The sequence below is a fragment of the Akebia trifoliata genome, chromosome 14 (assembly GCF_017979445.1).
Source record: "Akebia trifoliata isolate Shusen 1 chromosome 14, ASM1797944v1, whole genome shotgun sequence".
NCBI lineage: Eukaryota > Viridiplantae > Streptophyta > Magnoliopsida > Ranunculales > Lardizabalaceae > Akebia > Akebia trifoliata.
The window spans coordinates 3,713,385-3,736,586 of record NC_141388.1 but is presented as its reverse complement, the minus strand read 5'-3'; the positions used below and the strand labels follow the sequence as shown (position 1 = coordinate 3,736,586).

Here is a 23,202-nt window from a genome sequence, read left to right as displayed (position 1 = left end):
ATGTGGAAGTGTTTAGTAACCATTGATGCTTTTCACCAAGATTTCCTATACACTTACACATCAGGAAAGTGTGATATGAGGTACAATCTTGAGGTTACTTTGGCATTATTCATTTTTCATTCATGTATAATTTGTACATGTTAGAAGGATTTTTTTTCTTTTTTTTTTCTCATCACTTAGTTGTCATAGATTTCCTTGTAAGTATTGAGGACAATCTTGAGGGGATGAGGAAGAGCTGGGAGGTACAGAGAAGTGAGATAAAGAGAGCGAGAAGTGTGAGAGCGACAGGTCGTTGTAAAAAACGTTGTTAGTTGTAACAAATAGTTGTCAATCTATTGGGCCCACTAACCATAACATTCTCCCACTTAAATATGTCTTGTGGCACACTCAATTGGGCCCACCAGTCACTTAACATCCCGGCTTTATCTTGTTAGATTAATTTCTATAAAGAATTAATTATTAATGTGAAAATATTGGGTACCAAAAAAATTATCAAATCAATGACTTAGAATCAACTACGAGGAATCACTTAATCCAATAATTATAATTCACCAATCAAATTGAATGTTTGTGTATTGATTTGCCAAAAGGGGTTTGGGCTCAAAAAAATTATTCCAATATCTATTGTTGTTCTAGCCTTCTAGGTAATAAAGTTCCACTGAAAAATACTTCTACACTTTCTAATTTGTAATCAATGTAGAACCTTGACTTGTCGGTCATTTTCTTTTAGATGTTTCGTCCTTCTGTACTTTATTTTGATGGTGGATGAGTCTTAGTAAGGGTTTTTTTTTTTAATTTTTATTTTTCTTTTTCTTATTAAGATAATCAGAAAAGAGTTTTTATTCAAAATATAGGATTTGAACTCATGTCTTGAGTATAATCACTTAAAGACTTTATCAACTAAGCTGGTTGGCACCTTCCGAAAAGAGAGAATTATTATTCTATTTAAGGATGATTGAACAGCTTGATTGTTTGTAGATTAGAAGGCCACTGTAGCCCAATAGAACAGTTAACGAGGAAAGAAGTCCAACAATTAAGATTGTTGTAGGGAGAAAGAGAGCTTGTTATTATGATGTCGGGAGTAGATCCTCTGTAGAGATCTTTTCCTGTAGCTCCTTGTAGCACTTTATTTACTGTGAAGAGAGTATCACATTAAGAAAAAATAAATCACAATCCTCTAATTTTGAAGTTCTAGATCTGATTTAACAAAAAAACTAAATATATATATTTTTTTTACATGATCCAACTCTTGAAAAATGGACGGGCACTAAACTTCCAATGTGAATTTTTTTTTTCAACGGTGTGCTTTTTGTATCTAGTTAACATGGCACACTCATAACTGTTAAAAAGCGCTACAAGGTGCAATAGGAAAAAGTTGCTACAAAGGATCCACTCCCTATGACGTGTGGCTTTGTTTCTCACTAATGAACGACATTCCCCTGATGAAGTGGAGCATCTTGGCTTCCTTGGTCTTTAGAACACGATATATAACAGCTAGTCATACCAAATAAAATGGCATTATTTTAATCGAGAAGGAATCAAGGAGGCCTAAAATGGTATTTTCATGCTTATGGAATCGTTAGAACTTAGAAAAGCCTTTTGATTGATTTGTTGATGACCAAACTTGTGTCCCCTACGGGAAATGTGGGTGCCTCTTGGGGTCCAATCCATATTTTTGGATTACTTAAATGTTTAACGAGAGCATATACTCCCACCAAAATGGGAGGCATTTAAGACATTTTTGTTGGGCTCTGACCACAGTCAAAGGTGTTATGTCATCAGTTTGAAAACAGAGGGCATTCAATTATTTATCAAAATCTGAAGGGATATTTCTAAATCACTCACTCCATGCAAGAGTATTTTTAAAAAAATTCAAGGGATTGGAGCTCATGTTCAGGAAGCCAAACATTATTAAAAAAAAAAAAAAAAAAATCAATTGGACAAAGAGGAACAACAATTACGACCAGTGGGCCCAACATAGTGTGCCTATCCCCCAAATATAGACTTAAATATTGGTCAGCATGTCTACCGAAGATGGGCAAAACATTAATGACCAGTGAATCTAAGTATTTATTTATTATTTTTGATCCTTGGTTTGTTGGATAGGCACACATGTTGCATAGGTCTTGTTGCATGTTACCTAAGATTTCCATGAGTGAGATTGTAACTTGTTGTGGTTGCGTTATTCGCTTCTATTCTCGGGTGTCATGTGCTCATGTATTGTGTTTCAATTCGACCTATGACCCTCTTATATTCATAGTTGCATTTTTTCCATTAGACCGGTCTTTTGAGATGAACGATTTGTCAACATGATATCAGAGTGCTGGTTCGTATAGTTCATCGGTTCAAATCTTTTCATCCTTATGGGTGAGGGGGAGTGTTGAGTGTATATTTTCCTCCACTCTTGAGTGAGTCGTGCTTCAATTAAGTTCCGTAACCCTCTTATATTCATAGTTCTCCCCTTCTCCAACAAATCGGTCTTTTGGAGTAGTTGATTGTTAACACAACTATAATTAACATTGGAGATCAAGGCAGTCTAGAGAGATTACTAATCATGTTATATCATGTACAAGGAATCGTTTGTACAATACTAAGGTCACCAAGAAGAACACTTTCAACCATTGCTGCCTTCGTTGTTTAATGGCAACTAGGGAAGAAAGGAGGGAGCGATGTCGGGCCAGGCTTTAAACGGGCCGAAGTTTTCAATCCTAACTGATCCAGACCAAACCCAACCCCCTTACAGATTGGGCCCTTCAGGATTGGACTTTTATGAAAATTTAAAGTAATCTATAAAAATTACTTTTGGTAGGAGTCATGAGTCATGACTATTGCTTTATTTGAACGGTTCCAAATCACGACAGGCCCATTTGAAGAACCCATACTCAATCTGTAAGTGCCTTGAGATGGGTCCTGCCCATTGATAATCCTTTACATCTCTGAACTACAAAATATCTCCAAAGTTCTTAAATTAATATTTGTGTAACGATTTTCTGACACGCCCCTTACTCTCTCATCACAGAACTATAGATCAGTTGTCTCGGGATACAGATAATCAAAAATATTTTTCTTGTGTATCCCAAGGTAACTGATATACGGTTCTGTGATGAGAGCGTAGGGGCGGTTATATTATCACGATTGTTAATATTTTCTTATCACATTAAGACAAATCAATGGCATGTGATTTTACAAAGATAAATAAGCATCTATGATTGTACTAAGAAAATGGGTTCCCCCCCCCCCCCCCCCAAAAAAAATGTGATTTTCTTTCTTATTTACAGTTTAACATTTTTTCAATAGAATTCAATTTCTTATCCAAAATTATTTTCTACTTAAGAGAGGTAAAACATTTTCCAATCCCACAACCTAGGAAAGATGGTCTTCCCACCTAATGCTCACGACTACCCTGCCCTCAAAACTTAAAAACCCGTTGTGAGATGTCTAGTTTTTTTATTGGGCTTGGATTTCAAGAGGTAAGGCAGTATCAAAAGGGACCTTTCCCAATGCGGAGTGGGCTTGGGTATATATGTTGTATTTTCGAGTAGGATTTTCTTAACGTTTTTTTCTTGTGAAATTCCTTCCCGGGTGTGGATAGAGGGTTTGTAGTCTTTATAGTTGATAGTGAATTTTTTTCTCCTATTCTTCTGTGGATGTAGGCAATTTGTCAAATCACATAAATCTTGTATATTCAGTTTTTTTTTTTAAATATATTTACTCTTGTTCTGCTTCGTCACAACAAAACCAAATCTCTTTCAATACTTTCCTAGGTGCAAGAATTCAATTTTCCAAGCAACTTATTTTTTTTAAGAGAATTCATTTTTCCTTGAATCCTCTAGAGCCTTTGTGAAGGTGCAGCGGGTTCATATTCAAAAATGGACTTGATGGGTACCTCATCACATATCATCCTCTCTTGTTTGAACGTCTGCAATTCAAAGAAATGAATCCATGTGATGTCAGTCCTATTAGTAAATTGTCATTGAACAACTCACATTTCACATGTAGGATGTTGTGTGTCTTCTAAACCACAAAATTAAAATCGTACGAAGAGGATGCAATGGATCGATAGGCTTTGTCAGAGGACCATATATTGAACGGCTTTCCTGTCTCGCTTTCAAAATTGAGTGATTGGTCGATACTGCGCACCCGTATTGATAGTGCCATTTCTCATGTCAAGTAATATGATGAGCTTAAAGATATGATTTGTTCTTGGCCTAGGAAACCAGATTTGAAATACAAGTCACCATCCACAGTGGGTACAGTATTGCCCTTTGAAAAAATGGGATGCAGTTTCTGTTTTGATACCATTGTAGTCATATACAGATAGATCTATTTAGATCTGTATCCATATGGGACCTATGTGTTGGGATTTCGATTGAACTTTAACTGCTCAGACAATCTGTGATTGATTTCACTGAAATAAATTGTTACTTAGGATTCTTCATAATTGACGTGATTGTTAGGATTCTTCTCTTAGTTTAGATGTGTTAATTTGAAATCCCTCATTGTGATTGTTTCTTTTAGATTATACAAAAATGTATTTGGCACTAGGAAGCCCAAGCAATTTTTTGAAATATAGCACTTTCTAAGTAGGCCAACTCCCCCCTATTAAGTGAATATACCCATTTGATCCCGGGACCTATCATGAATTGAACTATATTTAATGATCAATTTATAATAATTCCTAAGTTTAATCTCTTCAACCAATTCAATCATGTAGTGATCAATCCAAGTTAAAAGGTTTTTCTTCAATCAAATTGCAACCTTCACAGAGGCATATGTACACACCTACACAAACACATACCCCACCACCACCACCACTACCACCACCACCACCACCACCACAACAACAAGTAGACACCAAGCAAAGGAGTTGGATGCTAAGTTGACACTAGTCATCACCATCATAAAATCCTTATCCCAACTGTTTGAGGTCAGCTAACCAACTTGGATCTAGTGTGTGAAACAAGAGTTCAACATTATTTGTAGAGAACAAAACTTTGTTAGTGATAGAAGGCATTGACTTTATTTGGGTCGAAATGCGATATGACTGATGTTCCCTTGGAATAATGAGTCCATAAAGTGGAGGAAAGAAGGGGTTGGAGAGGTGACTCGATCCGATCTCATTTGGGTTTATCCGTCTTTCTTTACACCTTACTTTAGTCAAAATTCTTTCTTCCCTTTAAGCAAGGCTAAAACTTTTTCCTTGCTCAGTATTGTGTGTGTGTGTGTGTGAGTGTTTTGTGGGGAGGGGAGTCAGGAGGACAGACATGAAGATAGAGGAGAAAGATGGTACACATAATGAAATGAATCGTTTTCCAATAGCTTTTGATAGCATTAAGAGGTCACATGAACTGATTCAATGCAAGTTGCCTGACCAATGTTTTATGTGGACAATAACAGAGAGTAGCTCTCATGACTCTTTACTTTTTTCTCCATAAAAAATTCTTTTTCATCATCAACCCTTTACGAAATTTCAAGAGGCAGAAGACTTTGGTACATATGATGGTCCCTGCGTATCACAGGAATATATTCCTTGTGGGCACCTACTGAAGATTGAAAGTCAGTGAAGAGTGATCAAAGAAAAGGTATGGTTGAGTAAATTGATGCGGGGAACCATTAATGTGCTAATTCGAATCTAATCTCCGCATCCTACTTTCCCTATAAATAGAGGCTCGCGAACTTAGCATAGGCATCACAATGGCAACATGTGTTGAGAAGGAAGAGAGGTCTTACATGAAGATAAGAGTCTTGTTTGGTAGCCAAGGATGACTTGCCTATATCCTCCCAAGGGTCTCAAAAGGAAAAATGTGCCTAACATGTCTAGAAACCTTAAATGGTTCATAGGCAGTCACCTTGGCTAACTTGATTGGCTCTTATCTTTCATGCTAGACCTACTTCGCTCCCCTAACGAAGCTCGACGTTATATGTTGGATGGCCTCAGAATGTGACATATGAGAAAGGTATGTGTATTTGCTTGCATGAATGCACAGAGGATATATATAAATAAAATAGTAACTTGACATTGTCAACAGCATCATATATTGTGTGTGTTTGCATGCATGAACATATGGAATAGTTAATATATATGTATGCATTAAAACATGTCTGAATGAATTGATTTTCCATCTAATGGATGCATTATGTGAATGAATGTAAGGGGTGTTTATTTGAATTTTCTAAGAACCCGATAATTTTCTAATACTTTAATGAAGGCAAATAAATCTTAAGGTCTGTATGATTTTGCAGGGAATATGACTTCCTTGACAAACAGGTCACAGAAAAATGAGTTCCACTGTTCCAGTACTGTTTGATTGCACCAAGGAAAAAAATGAAGAGAGTCGGTTGTAGCATAGTTTTAAAACTTGCTAGTCGACTCCAAAACGATCTGTACGTCAACTCGACTAGAAACCTGATTGAGTCAACTTGATTGATTTTTGAGGTGGCTCAACCCCAAAACTCGATGATGCTAACATGTTGAGTCAAGTTGAAAAATCATCCAGCCAATATATCTTTCAACTTGACTCCATGTATCTAGAGTCGTGGTGGAGTGACATTAAAATTCACATTATTTCTGACATTGCTGACATGGAGGTTTCCACATAATCATAGATTCTTTTTACACGTATCTCAGTGAAAGGCGTCTATGGTTCTGTACACACATCCGCATCAACAATGTGTGAAACGATGTGAATTTTAATGTCACTCCTGCATTTTCCATATCAATTAGTCGAGTGGTGTTCCATAGTTTTAATTGATTAGCAATCCTCTCTACATTTTGGCGCATTTGAGATAACTTCGTGTTTTCAAACGAATGGCATGCCCCCTCATGCCTTTCCCCCTTAACTATTTTAGTGATTTAGAATCCTTCTATATTTTGGTGGATATTTGAGATACTCCCACGTTTTCATATTGATGACATATCCCATTTAACGTTGTTGCCCCATCCCTTAATACACCCCTTATATTGTGGTAAATATTTGAGATACACCTATGTTTTTTCACTTATGATATGTCTTCTTTTCTAAACTAACCAAAAAAAAAAAAAAAAAAGATGATTTAAATACTCTCATTTTCAATTTGTAATAAAAATTCTTAATTTTTCTTCCTAAAAAATCATCTTCAAGATCCTCAACCTATACAATAAATTAATTTAAACCTATTTAATCTCTTTAATCCATCGTTTTTAACCTTGTCTTTATCTCTTTTAGAAAATCCTAGATTTTTTATTTATAAAAAATCCCATCATTTTTCACTTCAAAAGTACTATCTTATTTTTTAAGTAGGGTTGGAGGTTAAAGTAGATTAATCTTAAGGTTGAGGACTAAGCTAAGAGATTCTATTCGAGAGATTGACAATGATTGGTTTTGAGAAGGGAAATCCAAGGTTTTTTTTATATTATTATTTCAAATTAAAGAAGAGTATTAAGGTCATTTGCTTTAATCTATTAGAGAGGACCAAGATCAAAGAGGCATTAATTAGGGGTTTTTGGTGAATCTTTGAGCAACCCTATTTAAACTGATGACATTAACCCTTTGATTTAGGTCTTCTCTCATAGAGTAACAACAAATGACCTAAATACCCTTTCTCTAACCAAAAACCCTTGAATTTTCCTTCTCAAAACTAGTCATCTTCAAGTCTTCAACCTTAATTACAGTTTGCCACTCTTGACTCCACCCCTGCTTAGGGGATGGGTGGGATAAACATTATCGAAACATTGTAAAATAAAAAGTATAAAATGCTTTCAAAACATTTATTTTTCTAAATGTCCTAAATATATAGCTTGTTGACAAATTTAAGATCAAATGCAAATGTTGACTTGTCTCCGTTATGGTTTGGTTGGATTTATAGAAAAAAGAGTTGAATGTGGACCAATTTAGTCTGATATTCTTTGCCTACCAACAATATTATAATAGTGACTTTTCTGGTGCTAAATGAATGATAGAGAGATGCTAAGATTAATACAGGTGTACTATAGACAATCTCTTCCCCTCCAAGGTTGAATTTTCTATAATAATAATAATAACAATACATGTGATGAAATAAGAATATAATATGATATAATATTACAATATGGTACATATTCATTCTATCATTGTTAATTGAGGTTCAAGGATGTGAAGTCACATAGAGGAGAAAACCTTCATGGGAACCTTCCTGTACAATGCTTATACATGTAGATATGGAACAAAGCTCGTTGAAGAAGGCAACCTACAAAAATTTAGACCACCATAATTACATTTCTTCATACTCCATGAAAGTTTTGCAATTAATACTAGAAAATGAGGGCATAATTGCCATTTGCACTATAGATGGGTTGACAACCATAGTTTTAAATCTTGTTCGAGACCGAGATGACTTGTTCGATACATCACGGTATTGTCCACCAACGAAACGGATAGACAAATCAAACGTATTGGACAAGATTTAAAATCACATTTCATTTTTCTCATTGTTGAACGAGATTACTCAAATGTATCAGAAAACTTGATTGAGATGACTCGGTCTCATTCATGGACGAGACGGGACATCAAAACGAGTTTTAAAACCATTTTGGAACAATAATTGTTTTCAATTAGACAGGCAAACACGAGTCCTATAAATAAAGGGTCATTAAGTGCGGGGGGGAAAAGCAAAAAGAGAGAGAGAGAGAGTCCATAGGACCAGAGATTCTACTTACCACCATAAACAGAGGCCACCATTTTGTACTCGATGGAAGTTATTCTCTAAGAATCTAAATGCTTCCACTAGTTTCATAATTTTTTCTTCTTTGTCCTTCTCATGTTCTTTGCCAATATGATCATATTTTCTTTCAATTGTAATGTCATTTGAACAACCATTGATTTAATTTAAATGAAAGATTAGAATACCTTACGTCAATTAATACTCTACTAGCTTAGTAGACTACACACTTTAGATCCGATGTTAGCCAAAGATGTATCCACACCTCCTTTCATACCTAGTAGCACCCATATATCCCATAAACAAATTCTTATTTATATTCATCTTTCATAAGGAGTAATAAAACTGTATTTTTCATGTTTGTATCCAAAATTCCCATATTGATCATTATCCTTTGGAAAATAGTGGTTTGTTCCATTATATGCACTTTCATCAATAAATTAATCCTCCAAACTATAAACTATAAAGCTCAAATTCAAGTAGTAAATTCAGTCAGTTATGATAAGTTTGCTCTTTGTAACATAGTGGCCGGCCTTAATTCATAAATTGGCATTACGGCCCAAACTATTCCCATTAATTATTATTATAACAATGTTACAATTTACACGGCAGTTAGACAAGGTATCTTATCTATACATAATATTAGCCGAGAGTCTTATACACATTTATAAAAATAAAAATGAAAAAATTACTGTAAGATACTATTTTGAATCATGTTTAAGAATTTCAAAAATTATTTTTAGCTAATTAATTCCATCTTGGCATAAAATGATAAAATTTAGAATGAGTAGTTATATTTGTTCAACCTGTTTTCCTGTTAATATTTTTTACGCTCAAGTCAAAAACAAATATATAAAATTTGAAGGAAAAGCTTAGTACTCTAATTAAGTCTTCTATGATTCTTTAAATGCCCTTTAGTTATAGTTTTTATCTCTTATTTATAGATATCGTGAATAAAAACCTTTACGAAATGTTACAACTAATTTTTGGACAATCCTTGATATAATCAATTTCACTTTCGTAATTATTTATTTCAAACTATAACCCGTGAAGCTCATCGATAATATCTCCCCAGTTCAAAAAATCAGTCCAAAGCACAGGTATGGGTTCCCATGCCATCAATTAGTGGGCCTGTCAATGGATCAGTATTGCATCGTGGTCGTGTCCAAGAAGAAAATGATCTGGATCCAAAATTGATTTGATGAGAATTGGATTGAACTCTTTAAGATTGGGTTTTGGTTGGATCTCATCAATATTAAGCGTCAATGCTGATAACAGTTGGATTGGATCTAGGTCAAATTAAACCTAATTTGATATACAAAATATTAATAGACTTCATATATTTAAATAAAATATAAATATAATTTTGCATATTTTCTCAATTTTATGAAAATCAGAGACATGGGTGATCGAATAGATTATTGTGGAGGATATTTCTCCCTAGGTACCAAGGGGCGACACATGACACCTAGGGATTCGAGTTTGGCATGGAGATACGAGGGTAAGCTCAACAGTTCGGTCACAAATCAATCATGGATTCAGGTCTCGGTTGGTCGAGAAAATATTGGGTCAAGGAAGCATGGTAAAACCATTCAATCAATCTAAATCCGTAAAAAACAATGATCAAATAAAAAAAGGTTAAAATCTTGGTGAGTAAAAGTCTCAACGAGAAATGAATGTATGAGGACGGGATATTGATTAGATACGTTACAAAATCTCCTTTTAAATTGGATAAGGGTAAAATCGATAATATGATAAAAAAGGGATCCTAGGATTTCTTCTTTATAAATAGATGAATAGAAATACTAAAATGTATGAGTTCTCCCATCTCTAAATTTTACACTATCTTTGTATTAAATATCTGATTTAGACGTCGGAGTGGCATTGTTACAAGCACACTCAGAAAAACGAGGAGAGGAGACCGCGATGCATCGTCGCAGATCTCAAAGTAGTACAAGTTTTTGCATCTACAATTATCAAATTGAATATTTAAAGGAAGACGAATCAAGTTTTCAAATTTGGAATGGAATGAATTTGGGGTCTAATTGGTCCCATTGACAGCTCTATATCAATAAATATCACATTGATTTACTACCGTTTCTGCAAAACCCTAAATTCAATGGCGGAGAAGGCCAATTTATGCAGAAGCGGTGAAATTTGTTTTAACTTTTTTTTTTACTTATAAAAAAAAAAAATATCACATTGATAAATTTGCACGTAAATTTAATATATTTTCTCATTAAAATTTGTTTTTCAGTCTAGTCATTGGGAGTCATATCTAATAATAAAATTCCCAAGTTTTACACATCAGATTGGATCAATTTCACCACCACTTATTGTATTCCATCCGATTGTTTCCACATGGGAATGAATTTGGGGTCTGATTGGATCCATTGAGTGGTCTATAAATTACAATCAAACTATCAAATTTGAACCTAAATTTAATATATATTAAATTTGACACAGTTTTTGGCCCTTGAACACTCCCCGGCATTTTCTCATTCAATTAGTTTTTTTTAGTCTAGTCTTTGGGAGTCACATCTACCATCTAGTAATAAAATTGCCAAGTTGTATATATCAGACTGGATCAATTTCACTACTACTTGTTGTATTCAATCTCAGTGCTTCCAATTTTTATTCCTAACTACTGAATTGGAATATTCAAAAGAAGTATAAAAATAAAATTAAAAAAATTGAAGCTTTAAAATATATCCTCAATATATCAAGCATGTGGGCTTAAATTAAAATAGAATAGACTCCATAAGACAGAACTGCCCTTCACATGGTGCAATGCAATATGGTCAATCTTGTTAGCTGGGAGCCATCAACATTAAAAAATTAAAATCGAATAAGAAAAGCATTAATTAAATTTATATTAACTATCATCCATGTGTTTGGTAAGCGAACAATTATAAAATCATCCATGTTACGTATATCCTACAAGATACACGTCAGCAACTTAACAACCACTCCATGGGTTTGGTTTGGGCTAAATGTTTATCGAGAATTCAAGACTCATTCTAGAACACGTTGACCTTCTAATTAAATCCATCCCATTTACCACTTTTAATTCTTATAAGGACTCTTCCGAAAAATTAGAGTAAAGCTGGGGTGACACAATAGTTCTATTGTGATTCTCACAATTCTTACGTGGCTTAATATCAACATCATCCACTTAATGAGTCAGCAGTCAATTCATCTTTTATTATTAAAAATAAAAAATAAAAAGGAAAAATTATTAAAAAAATCCAAAAAATAAATAATTCATAAAAAAAATCAGATTTAAAAAAATTACAAGTACAAAACTTTTTCGGCTCTTTAAGGGTCGAAAATGTATAGGAAGAGAGTGAAATTTTGGCCTTTAAATGATCAAAAATTTCTCTCTCCTATTTTCTCTCTCTTTCTTCATTTTCTCTCTCCTACTTTCACTTTTTTTTTTTCTCTCTCTCTCTCTGTCTCTCGGTTTCATTATTCTTTCTGTCTCTTTTTTCGTTTTTTCTCTCATACTTTCACCTATTTTCTATAATATATTGATCTTGATCTTTATCAACGTGATCATAATCATGATCAAGATTATAATCATAATCATGATCGTGATTGTGATCCGCATCATAGGACAATCATGATCACATTGATTAAGATCAAGATAGTGATCGTGATCAAGATTTCTATCATATTTCTCTCTTTTCGATTTATTTGCTGATTAATTATAATAACACGATCATGATCGTGAGATGTTGATCTTGATCTTAGTCAACGTGATCATAATTGTCCTATGATACGGATCACGATCTTAATCTACGTGATCATGATTGACCTACGATGCGGATCACAATCACGATCTTCATCACAATTATGATTATGATATTGATTATGATCAAGATCTCAATATATAAGAGAAAATAGATGAAAGTAGGAGAGAGAGAAGAATGAAATCGAGAGAGGGAAAATAGGAGAGAGAAAATGAAGAAAGAGATAAGGTTCGAAAATTTCTTTCTCCTCCTATACATTTTAGGTCTTTAAAGGGTTGAAAAGATTCGTATTTATAATTTTTTTTAAATTTGATTTTTTTTACGAATTATTATTATTATTATTATTATTATTATTTGATTTTTTTAAATAATTCCCCCCACCCCCCCTCCCAAAAAAAAAAAAAGAAAGAAACTTGGTGAAGAAGCTAACATCTTCTTTCCTTGTTTCTTAATTAAAGTCATCTCCTATCTTCTCCTTTTCTCTCCTTGTTTTTTAGATTGAAGTTAACAAGCTCAATACTCAAGGATTTATGGTTCATCAGGTATTTGTTTGTCTTTTTTTTTGGCCTTTTGGATTTTACCATTGAAAACTCCATTAATGACGTTGAACAATGAAAGTTCCACTCTCTCTCTCTCTTGTCTTGTCCTCTCTTTGAATCTCGAAAGCTCTATTGATGTTTGAAGTATTTATTGCGAAAATGAACCATATTCTTCACTAAACCGTAGCAACGATTAATTCGAGTTTCTATTTTTTTAGCTTCTTCACCAAGCTTCTTCTCTTAGCAAAGAGAGAAGAGGAGAAGATGTTAGCTTCTTCACCAAATTTCTATTTTTTTAGCTTCTTCACCAAGTTTCTATTTTTTTTTAACAATAAAAGATTTCGTGGCTGCTGACTTATCAAGTAGATGAGGTGGATATTTTTCACATATAGGCGTCTACCACTCTTCGGAGAAAGCTCTCCATTATATATTAAGTCAATGAGTTGACTCAGTCAAAGGGGAAGATGAAATTAAACAAAGAGACAAGAAAACCCAGTTGTTGAATTAATTAACATATTTCAATTTGTGAATTATTAGGGTATTACGACCTTTTCCTTTTAGCGTACACGGCTTTTGCAATTTGAACATATAAATTGGAAGACCCACTTGACTCTACAATAAAATAAGAACAACTCCATATCATTTCTTCAAGTCTTCATTTAAAACCATAATTCATAGACATCTTCCCATATACTCATTGGATCAATAAGTTTTTCAACACCTTTGCATTTCTTCTTAATTAGAGAGAGAGAGAGAGAGAGAGAGGAGAGAGAGAGAGAGAGAGAGAGAGATGGCCTGTGGAGTATTGGAGGTGCAGCTAGTTGATGCAAAAAAATTGAGAGACACAAAACTCTTTTGTAATTTCTCTTAACTTCTGAAGAAAAATTATATTTTTTTCTTTCTCTATCTCTCTATTCTTCTTCTTCTTTTTCGTCATTAATAAGATCAGTATATATTTGGCAGGTAAGATGAATCCTTACGTTTTGATTCGCTACGGGGATCATGTGCAAAAGAGCTGCAAAGGTTAGTTGATTTGTCGATACACATGAAAGCCTAAATCAGGATTTCCCGAATTCTTAGAGATCGAAAGATAATATATATAAGTTCATTGTTTTAGTCTTAATAACTAATAATTTGAAATTAATGCAGGAAAAGGGAAGAATCCAGTATGGAGCGACAAATTGAGTTTCAGGACAGAATATGAAGAGGGCTCTAAAAACCAACACAAAATCTTATTCAGAATCATGGATAATGACTCCTTCTCTTATTATGACCGATTAATTGGCGAATCAGCGTAAGTTAATTTTCATCAGTTGAGACTTGAGAGAGATCTATCCTTGCTGTTGGATTGGTAGACCTTTTCTTTGACATTGACCATGACTTTTTGACCATTCACAAATATAGTCATTGAAGTTTATATGGTTAATTAATTGTATCAAATTATTTATGTGAGTCTAGATCACATCTGATTTGTGTGTGGATTCCATGGAAACTTTGGGCCCAACCACTTTGATCAATTAATGAATGGGTAGCGTCCAATCTGTAGAAATGATATCTTTTTAATAACAAATTTAAGGAACATTGTTTTACCTTAGTCACCATCATCGATCTATCCATGGTTTTAACGTGGAGATTGAAATGCAGGATCTATGTTAAGGATGTTCTTTCATTAGGCGTGGAGGATGGAAATGCAAAATTATCACCTAGGAAATATAGAGTAGTCCTTACTAACAAGAACTACCATGGAGAGATTCGAGTTGGCGTCACCTTTACTCGAGATCAGGTATGATTCAGAGAAACTTAATCAATGGTGAAAGAACGAGGCAGCACTGTTGTATATATGACACACACACACACACACACACACACACACACATTAGTTTCCTATTGTGTCTCTTAGGTATAATGCAAGTGTTCCTCAATGAAAATCAACACAAACCCTTATTGATATGGACTTCAGTTACTATATATGCACCTTAATTAGTAATACAATGGTAAACCTAATCTTGGCTTTTGTTTGGGATCAACAGGTAGAAGACAAAGAGAGTGAAGATAAAGGGATTGAAGATAAAGGGGTTGAAGATTTTGGAGGATGGAAAGAAAGCTGCAAGCGTTGAAGATTCTTTAATTTAATTTCATGTGTACGTGAAGATTGTATTTCTTCGGTTCTGTATATGTGAAACATACTTCATTTTTTTTTTTGTTCTCCTCGAATTTTGGGCAATGTTACTCTCATTTGTTAATTTTTTAAATGAATCTTTATTTATTTATTATTATTATTTTTTTAAATTTTAGAGTGATTTATAGTATAGATTTCAACAAGATAAATAAATAAAAATGTAGATAGTAGGAAATAAAATAATCCCTATGTGATAATTCTAGTCATTCATATAAGTGTATTCCTCGTGGTGGTGAGATCCAAAACTAGGTCAATAGGTTGGATGCTTAGGATATTCAGTTTTTTTTATATTTAAATTTTAAGAGATTCTATTGGCACCCCAGCCTTTCCTTCTTGTACTTCAATTAAAAATTAAGAAAATAAGTAAAAGTTGGGGTGCCAATGAAAACTCTCTCATTTTTTAATTTTTTGATTGTTAGATTTTTATTTTTTGAGTTCAAGATTTTATATGAGCCTAACCATAATCATAAACAACTGTTGGAATTGTTTGAATGAGTGTTATAATATTAAGATAATAATTTAAAACAAACCTTTAAATGTTTAAATAGTATATTTTAATCTTTAATTGGGGTGTGATAAATAATTTAAGAAATTGGGGTGCCAATAGCACTCTCTTAATATAAATTTTTTTGGGCGGGTAAGCCGGATTTAACCCACGACCTCGGAGTTGTCTTATACTCTATCTAACAATTATTTAATTTTTATTACATTTAAAGACCGTTTTGCAAGTAAAGCCGTCTAGCTCAGTGGTAGAGCGCGTGGCTTTTAACCACGTGGTCGTGGGTTCGATCCCCACAGACGGCGTCGATTACTTGCCAAAATAGGTTTTACAAATAGTCAGACCTAATTAACCCAATCACGACTTTTTGAGTCTTAAAATAAAAGTGTTGCCATTACACCCCAATCGTTTTTTATTACATTCCAATTAAAAATGAGTAACTGATTGAGATTTGAGAATGACTCTTAAAATAAAAGAGTTGCTATTTGACACCCCAACGTTTTCTTATTACACTCCAGTTAAAAATAAGTAAATGCTTTAGATTTGAGAATAAATAAAACATGGGGCGCCAACATAAGCTCTCTCTCTCTCTCCTAGATTTTTTTTTTTTTTTTTTTGAATTTAAGATTTTGTATTAGTCTAATCATAATTGTAAACAATTATTGAAATTGTTTGAACGAGTGTTATACTGTCTAAATAATAATTTGAGCCAAAGTAGCGTAATAAGTAAAAAATAACACCTCTCTCTCTCTCTCTCTCTCTCTCTCTCTCTAACAAATAGAGCTTGTAGTGGCTAAAGAGGAAAGAAATGTTACTTTCTATTGTATTGGGTAGGGTTGCAACTTGGGCAGGCAAAACCTGAACCCACTGGGTTGAACTCAACTTTAGGTTAGGTTTGGGCATAGTTAGCTTGGGTTCGGGTAATAAAAAAAAATGCTCGACTCAACTTGGGTTGAGTGTCGACATAAGGTATCGGCCAACCTAATTTGCTTGAACCTGAACTTAATATGATTATGATTTAAAAATATTTCTTATCTTAGTTTCTTTCGCACTCATAATTCATATTTCAATATGTATGTTTTTGTTTGTCGATGTATCAAAAATTAACGTATGATAATTTTCATTAGATAAATAATTGTTTTGTTATTAAAGCTTTGTTTTAAGTGTAATTCTATATTTTCATACAATGATTATATTTAAATTTTAAATAGTTTATTTTCTTGAAAATTACGATTATTAATAAAAAAATAATAATTATTTTTTTGTTAATCTTATTATTTTTCTTCTCTCTTTAAATTTATTTATAATTTTATGTATATAAGCTTTAGAAACACATTTTTAGAAGAAATAATTATACATTTTTTATTATTTTACAGATCACTTATCTATATATAAATTCATACCAATACTAAATTATCTAGTATTAATTAGGAATGTTGTGACTCGACCAACTCGACTTGGTTAGGGTTCAGGTTGAACATTTCATGTCCGAGGTCGGGTTGGGCAAGGGTGCGGGTTGATCCCCAACCCACCTGAGTTGCAACCCTAGTATTGGGTCTGGTTGCCCAAATTCCCTGCTTAAATCCAAATCCAAATCTTATTTATCTTTCGAATTCTTACTTTTAGGGACCCCACATGAATATATGTTGAACGATCCAAGCTTATGGTTCAATGTTGGAATTGGTTAAGTTTCGGTAATATTGATCTTCTTGGTGAAAGATGATTTATGTACAACATGATATTGGAGAGGATCTTGCAATCTGGATTCTAGAGTACATATATGGACCAATTCAATAAAGATTGTTTCTGTTAGGATGACTAGATGTAAGCACAAATTTTTTTTTTTTTTTTGGGCACCACTTGTTTATGTATTAGGTGTTGTGATAATATGATGCCTCCTATTCCCCATCACAGAATCGTTGATTAGTTGCCTCGGGATGCATAAGAAAAGATTTATGATTATGCCTATCCCAATGCAACTGATTCACAATTTTGTGATAGGGCCGTAAGGGGGTATGTGTCAGAGGGGGACGAAAGAAAATCATTGCACATGCATTAATGGTACAAATATTCCAGACACTCAAAAGTATTTGAGAGAGGCCTTCCAAGCAAGTCCTTTAGGGTGTGTTTGATTGTATTAAAATTCATTTTTTATGAAGTTTGAAATCCATGAAAAAATAATAGTGAAAAAACAAATAACGCGACGGATGATAGGTGTGGTGGGGAAGGGAAATAAAAAAAGGAAGAAGAAGAAAATGAGCTTAGATTAATTTAGATGTGAATAGAAAAATGAAATCCAACGTTGATGGAATTTATAGATAAGGGTGGAAATTCATTTGGAAAAAACAATCAAATACATGAAAACTCTGATTTTCTATGAAAAATGGAATTCCCACCCAATTCATGTGCAATCAAATACACCCTTAGAAAAGAAAATTGCAGTCAACTAATTCACTTTCATGTGAAGTTCTTTGTTTAGATTCTAAGGATTTATTTAATTGTATTTGAAAAATACGATTGCACATTTTCCTGTCCGAAGTGATTTTTCCCTTTGCCCCAAATATTTTGCACCCTTCGGATGAAAACAAATGTTTTTCTCACAATTACTTACCGCCAATGCTAAAAACTAAGCTGTTTTTGACATTTTCCAAACTAGCCAAATTTTTTAAATTTTTTTTTCTTTTTCTAAAATCATTCATATCTTAAGAGAGGATGTGTCCTTCAATATATATATTTTTTAGGAAAATTATAGTATCCACTGGTTTCTCTTATGCAAACCTTAAAAGAAATAGTAGATCAAATAAAGAAAGACAGGGACCTGTTATCTAGGCTCTCAAGTTTCTTGCATGCACATGGCACAAATTTATTAGTCATTAGATGATTTTGTGGCTTTAATTATTTGGACTCAATAATAACGCGTAGGAATAGAAAAAAAAAAGGGGGGGGGGATAATTATATAAGCTTTTGATTTTCTGATTAAATTTTTTTTGCTAGATTTGTACTTGGCTGATGTGGCAAGGGCACAGAACTATTGATTTTTTCCTTGTGTATCTCGAAAAAAAAGATCTATGATTCTGTGCCCTTACTACATCTGTGACGTACAGACCAAGTGAAAATTTTCAAGTCAGAAAATCATGACTCAAGTATATATTGCTCAAACTTCAAAGGTATCAAACACTGGTAGGATTGCCAGGCGATGTATATTTTGCATGCCTCATGGCACATACATTTAGGCACATTGGGCCAAAAACATTTGGATCTCACACTGGTCAAACGCAGAAAAACTTAATCCTTTATGGGCTTGAAACCCATGGACTGCTAAAAACTTAATCCTTTATGGGCTTAAAACCCATGGACTGGTAAACTCTATTTTTTAAAGAGATATTTATGAAAATGCGACAAACTTTTGATTCTGGTTCACTGTTCATTTTAATTACCAAAACATGAACGAAAACGATAATGGAGGTTTTAAACTGATAATTTCACAGGTTTCAAGTGACTATCTCCCAGATTTTGCTACTTTTAACGAGATTGTCACTTGGGGGGCACCGAGTTTTTCAATTTAAATTTGTTATCTCGTCACTTGAAAGCCCAGTGATTTCACACTTTCATGTTTTGATAATTAAAATGAACAATTAGCCAGAATCATAAATTCGTCAAAACTTGGTCACAAAATGGTAAATTACGTATTTTACTCTAATTTATGAAATTTAGCAATCAAATTATTATTTCAAAATAATATCCACCATTGAAGCAATGACTGAATCCAGTCAAACCCTTTGATAGATGTTAATTCATATCTTCCTTGTTTTTATAAGGCATATTTACATGGTGTTCAACATTTTTTGTGTCCAACATTACTAAACAGTATAATTATCCCAACTCGGAAATGAACATGTAATTCAATATTTTGTAAAACAAGACAATTCAATCTTTTGTAGATAAATAACATAATATGGCCTCTCAATAAAATCGATCAGTGTGGAGAGTTTTACGAAATTTAAGAAAGAATTGTGTCTTGTTGTTTGTTGAGTTTAGTCTCATACTGGACACTTGTTGCCTTGTCTCTCTCTTTATAAGCTCTTGGGCTTCTCCACTTATTGCCAACTGGTTTTGAGTTGGACCTCCAAATCTTTTATGGTATTAGAACATGCATTTCTCTCCTCCACGTCACCAAGTTCATATGTGCACGTGCTTTGACCTAGTGTGGTCCCATGTGCGGGAGCGTGTTGAGTTTAGTCCCACGTCGGACACTCATTGCCTAGTCTCTCTCCTTATAAGCTTTGGCTTAGTCCGGACCTCATGTGTGACAGTGTGTTGAGTTTAGTCCTATGTTGAACACTCATTGCCTTGTCTCTCTCCTTATGAGTTCCTGGGCCTCTCCACTCATTGTCAATTGATTTTGAGTTGGACTCCCAAATTTTTTATCGTCAACCTGTAGATTATAAATCTCCTTCAACTCTCAAAGTTTAAGATAGAGACTCTAGGGGAGCAGCAAGATGTTGGGATTTTGTAAGAAAATCTAGGATTCCTAGCAAAGTGGTTGGATAGATGTTGAAGATAAATATATTTTTGGAGGAAATAAACAGGAAAAAAAATAAAAATTGGAAAGAGAATGAAGAAAAGAGGCATTTCCATCATTCATGTTAAGTCTTTCATGAATGACCCTAGCCAAAAGGTATGTCATCAGCTTGAAAATCTGGAGATACCTGTAATCTTCATCGAAAATTCCTTTTATGTCCAAGGATTCGATTAGATAGAGTAATCAATGTAATAATAAATACTAAAATATAAGGTATTTTTTTATGTTTAGTTCCGGGAGTAGGCCTTGAAGAGGGTAATAGAGGTCTTTTTATAAAGCAATCACTAGGTTAGTGTCTATTTCTATTTTTATGATAAACAAGCTGGTTAGTGATTGATAATTAGTTGGTGAAGAAGGCTTTTGATTAGAATTTTGTTGTATCAACACTGACAAACCTTACCAACTTTTCCAAGCTATAACGTTGAATTTAGTACCCATTTCAAATAAATAAATATTGAGTGTATATTGTCCTTCACTCTTGGGTGTGTCACATTCCAATTAAGCCGTGTGACCCTCTTATATTTATAATTCTCCCCTGTCTCCAATAGATCGGTCTTTTGGGATAGTTAATTGGTTAATATGAAATCAGAGCGGGCCTTTCTCTTTTCCACATCATTTAGTTCATATCTTCATGTGCTTTGGCCCAGTCCAACCCACATGTGTGGGGCGTTTTGAGTTTAGTTCACATTAGACACTCATTGTCTTGTGTCTCTCCTTACAAGTTCTTGGGGCTCTCCACTCATTCTCAATTGGTTTTGAGTTGGACTCCCAAATTTATCAATAAATGATGGATGGAGCTCAAATATTTTCTAGGCAAGCAAGGTGTACTCAACTCGAAAGTGGGTTCAACAGGTTTTGACCTATGTTGTGAGGTAAATACGATGCACGCACCTTATATAAAGATACGAAGAGAGAGAGAGAGAGAGAGAGAGAGAGAGAGAGAGAGAGAGAGATCTTCAATTTAAACCATTTTGATCTGTAGTACTTCTTAATTTAATGAAACCTACCCATATCCCAGCCATGTGCCCCTACCAACTTCAGCAGTGCTAGTTATTCAATCAATGGGCCACCTCTCTTTAAGTGTCCGGAGCCTCATTTTATCACCCAACAACCATTATAGTCTGGTCATGTTACTTGTGGATAATGCTTGTCATGGCCTACCTATTAAACGATCTAGCCCCAGTAATAGTATTAAACAGTTTCCCTTCCTAAAGAAGAATCACCATCATCTTTCTCCAAAAATCATCTACGATAGCTGATTAAAATTTTAATCGAAAAAATATCAAAGGTTTGCTAGAGGATCTTATATTCAAAAGGATTTGATCTTACAAGGTTTGATATAAGGGTTTGTATGATTGCACATGGAAAATGGATGGTAAAATGTTTTTCCTTAAAAAAAATGTGATTGTTCTTCTAGAAGCATATTAAGTATGATCATGTGACTGAAAAAATAATAATAATAAAAAACTCCCTTGAAGAAATGTTGGATAAAAGAAAAAAAGGGGTTTGTGAGAGCAGATCCCCTGTAGCGCTCAGTAGCTCTTATCAATGTTTGTATATGTGCCATGTCATCAAAATGGTTGCGTCCAATCATTTAAATTTGAGAGTACAATGACCGTCCATTTTCAACACTTGATTAAAAAAAAAAAAAAACAAACAAACAGTTGTTTTTATTTTATTTTCAATCTGATCGAAATCATGAATGCAAGAGGACTGTGTTGTTATTTTCCTTCAATGTGATGTTCTATGTTCCGTAGAACAAGGGCTACAAAGAGCTAGAAGAGAAGTGTGCTACAAAGGATCTACTCCCTTGTGAGACATGGACATAAGGGATTTCTACAAGTACATAAGAAGATAGAATTACTTTATTGAAAGAAAGTAGTGAAATACTAGTGAAGGAAAAAAAATTTAGGTCCAATGACAATGGTGACACAATGCAAGAGAGCGGCATACCAAGATCATGCTCTTAGTAGAGCTTAATTAACCTTTAATGCCATGTATATATAAGAAGCTTTATTTAAATTCTTGGATGATGATTACATTATCTTACTTGGTTTATATAAATATCCAAAATTTCACCAATATGAAAAGATAATCAATCAATCCAATTTAATCTAATTTATTAATCCTAAGTGATGCAAATCTAAATCTTCAAGCTATGTGATACAATGTAAACCTAATGCATGGTGCATCATAATATACTTTCCTTCGAATTTAATAAGGATCAATACAATGCATTTTAATCTAATACATTAATATAATGGACCGTCGTTGGAATTTAATTTTCCAGATACTCTAGTATATGGTTGCAACGAGTCTTGGAGCTAAGTCACATCAAAACCATAGTTTTAAAACTATGCTAAAAGTAAACTCTCGATTTTATATTTTCTCAGTGCAATCAAGCAGTGGAAGTCAATTTCTAAAAGAATTTTATTCCCTTGAAAATGGATTCCCCGTGGTCATGCGAGATGCAACCCTAAAATTTTTTTGTAATTTAGGTACACCCCATGAGCTTTGGAGAATATTATAGGTACCACCACATCTTTAAACTGATGACGATACCCATGATCATGGCCTTCTAAGAGAGACTAAAGAAAAGAACTAAAAGACCCTCATCTTCAACCTCTTACTAGAACCCATTGTCTTAACCTATTTGATTTTAAAGAAGAAAATTTCAACTATTAGGTGACTTTCAAATTTTTTCCCTAAATTATTAAATTATTTTTTTAATCCAAAAAGTCCATTAGCTTCAACTCTTGATTTATTTGGCAAGTGATCATAAAAAAGTTTATTTATTAGTGAAAAATAAAGAATATTTTAAGTTGGGGAGGGCAGTATTTTTTGTCATACCTCTCATAGAAACCGAGGTCAAGGGATATGAAATCAATTTGAAAATGCAGGAGTGTATCTCAAATATTAATTTCCCGAAACTAAAACACTTTTATTATATATACTAGAAGGTGGCATGTGCAAAC

The 23,202-nt window shown here is 33.6% G+C and overlaps 1 protein-coding gene and 1 non-coding gene across 2 annotated transcripts; both read left to right on the top strand.

Annotated features, from left to right (window-relative positions):
• Window positions 1-13,375: 13,375 nt before the first annotated feature.
• On the top strand, window positions 13,376-15,163 carry LOC147385586 (16 kDa phloem protein 1-like). The gene is made up of 5 exons (XM_086423762.1): window positions 13,376-13,824; window positions 13,931-13,990; window positions 14,117-14,261; window positions 14,612-14,750; window positions 14,998-15,163. Exons 1-5 carry the CDS (start codon window positions 13,758-13,760, stop codon window positions 15,082-15,084), a joined length of 498 nt encoding a protein of 165 aa, XP_086279888.1. The 5' UTR covers window positions 13,376-13,757; the 3' UTR covers window positions 15,085-15,163.
• A 716-nt stretch (window positions 15,164-15,879) lies between these two features.
• TRNAK-UUU (transfer RNA lysine (anticodon UUU)) lies at window positions 15,880-15,950 on the top strand. The gene has a single exon. It is a non-coding gene; the product is annotated as a tRNA-Lys (tRNA).
• Window positions 15,951-23,202: the final 7,252 nt, after the last annotated feature.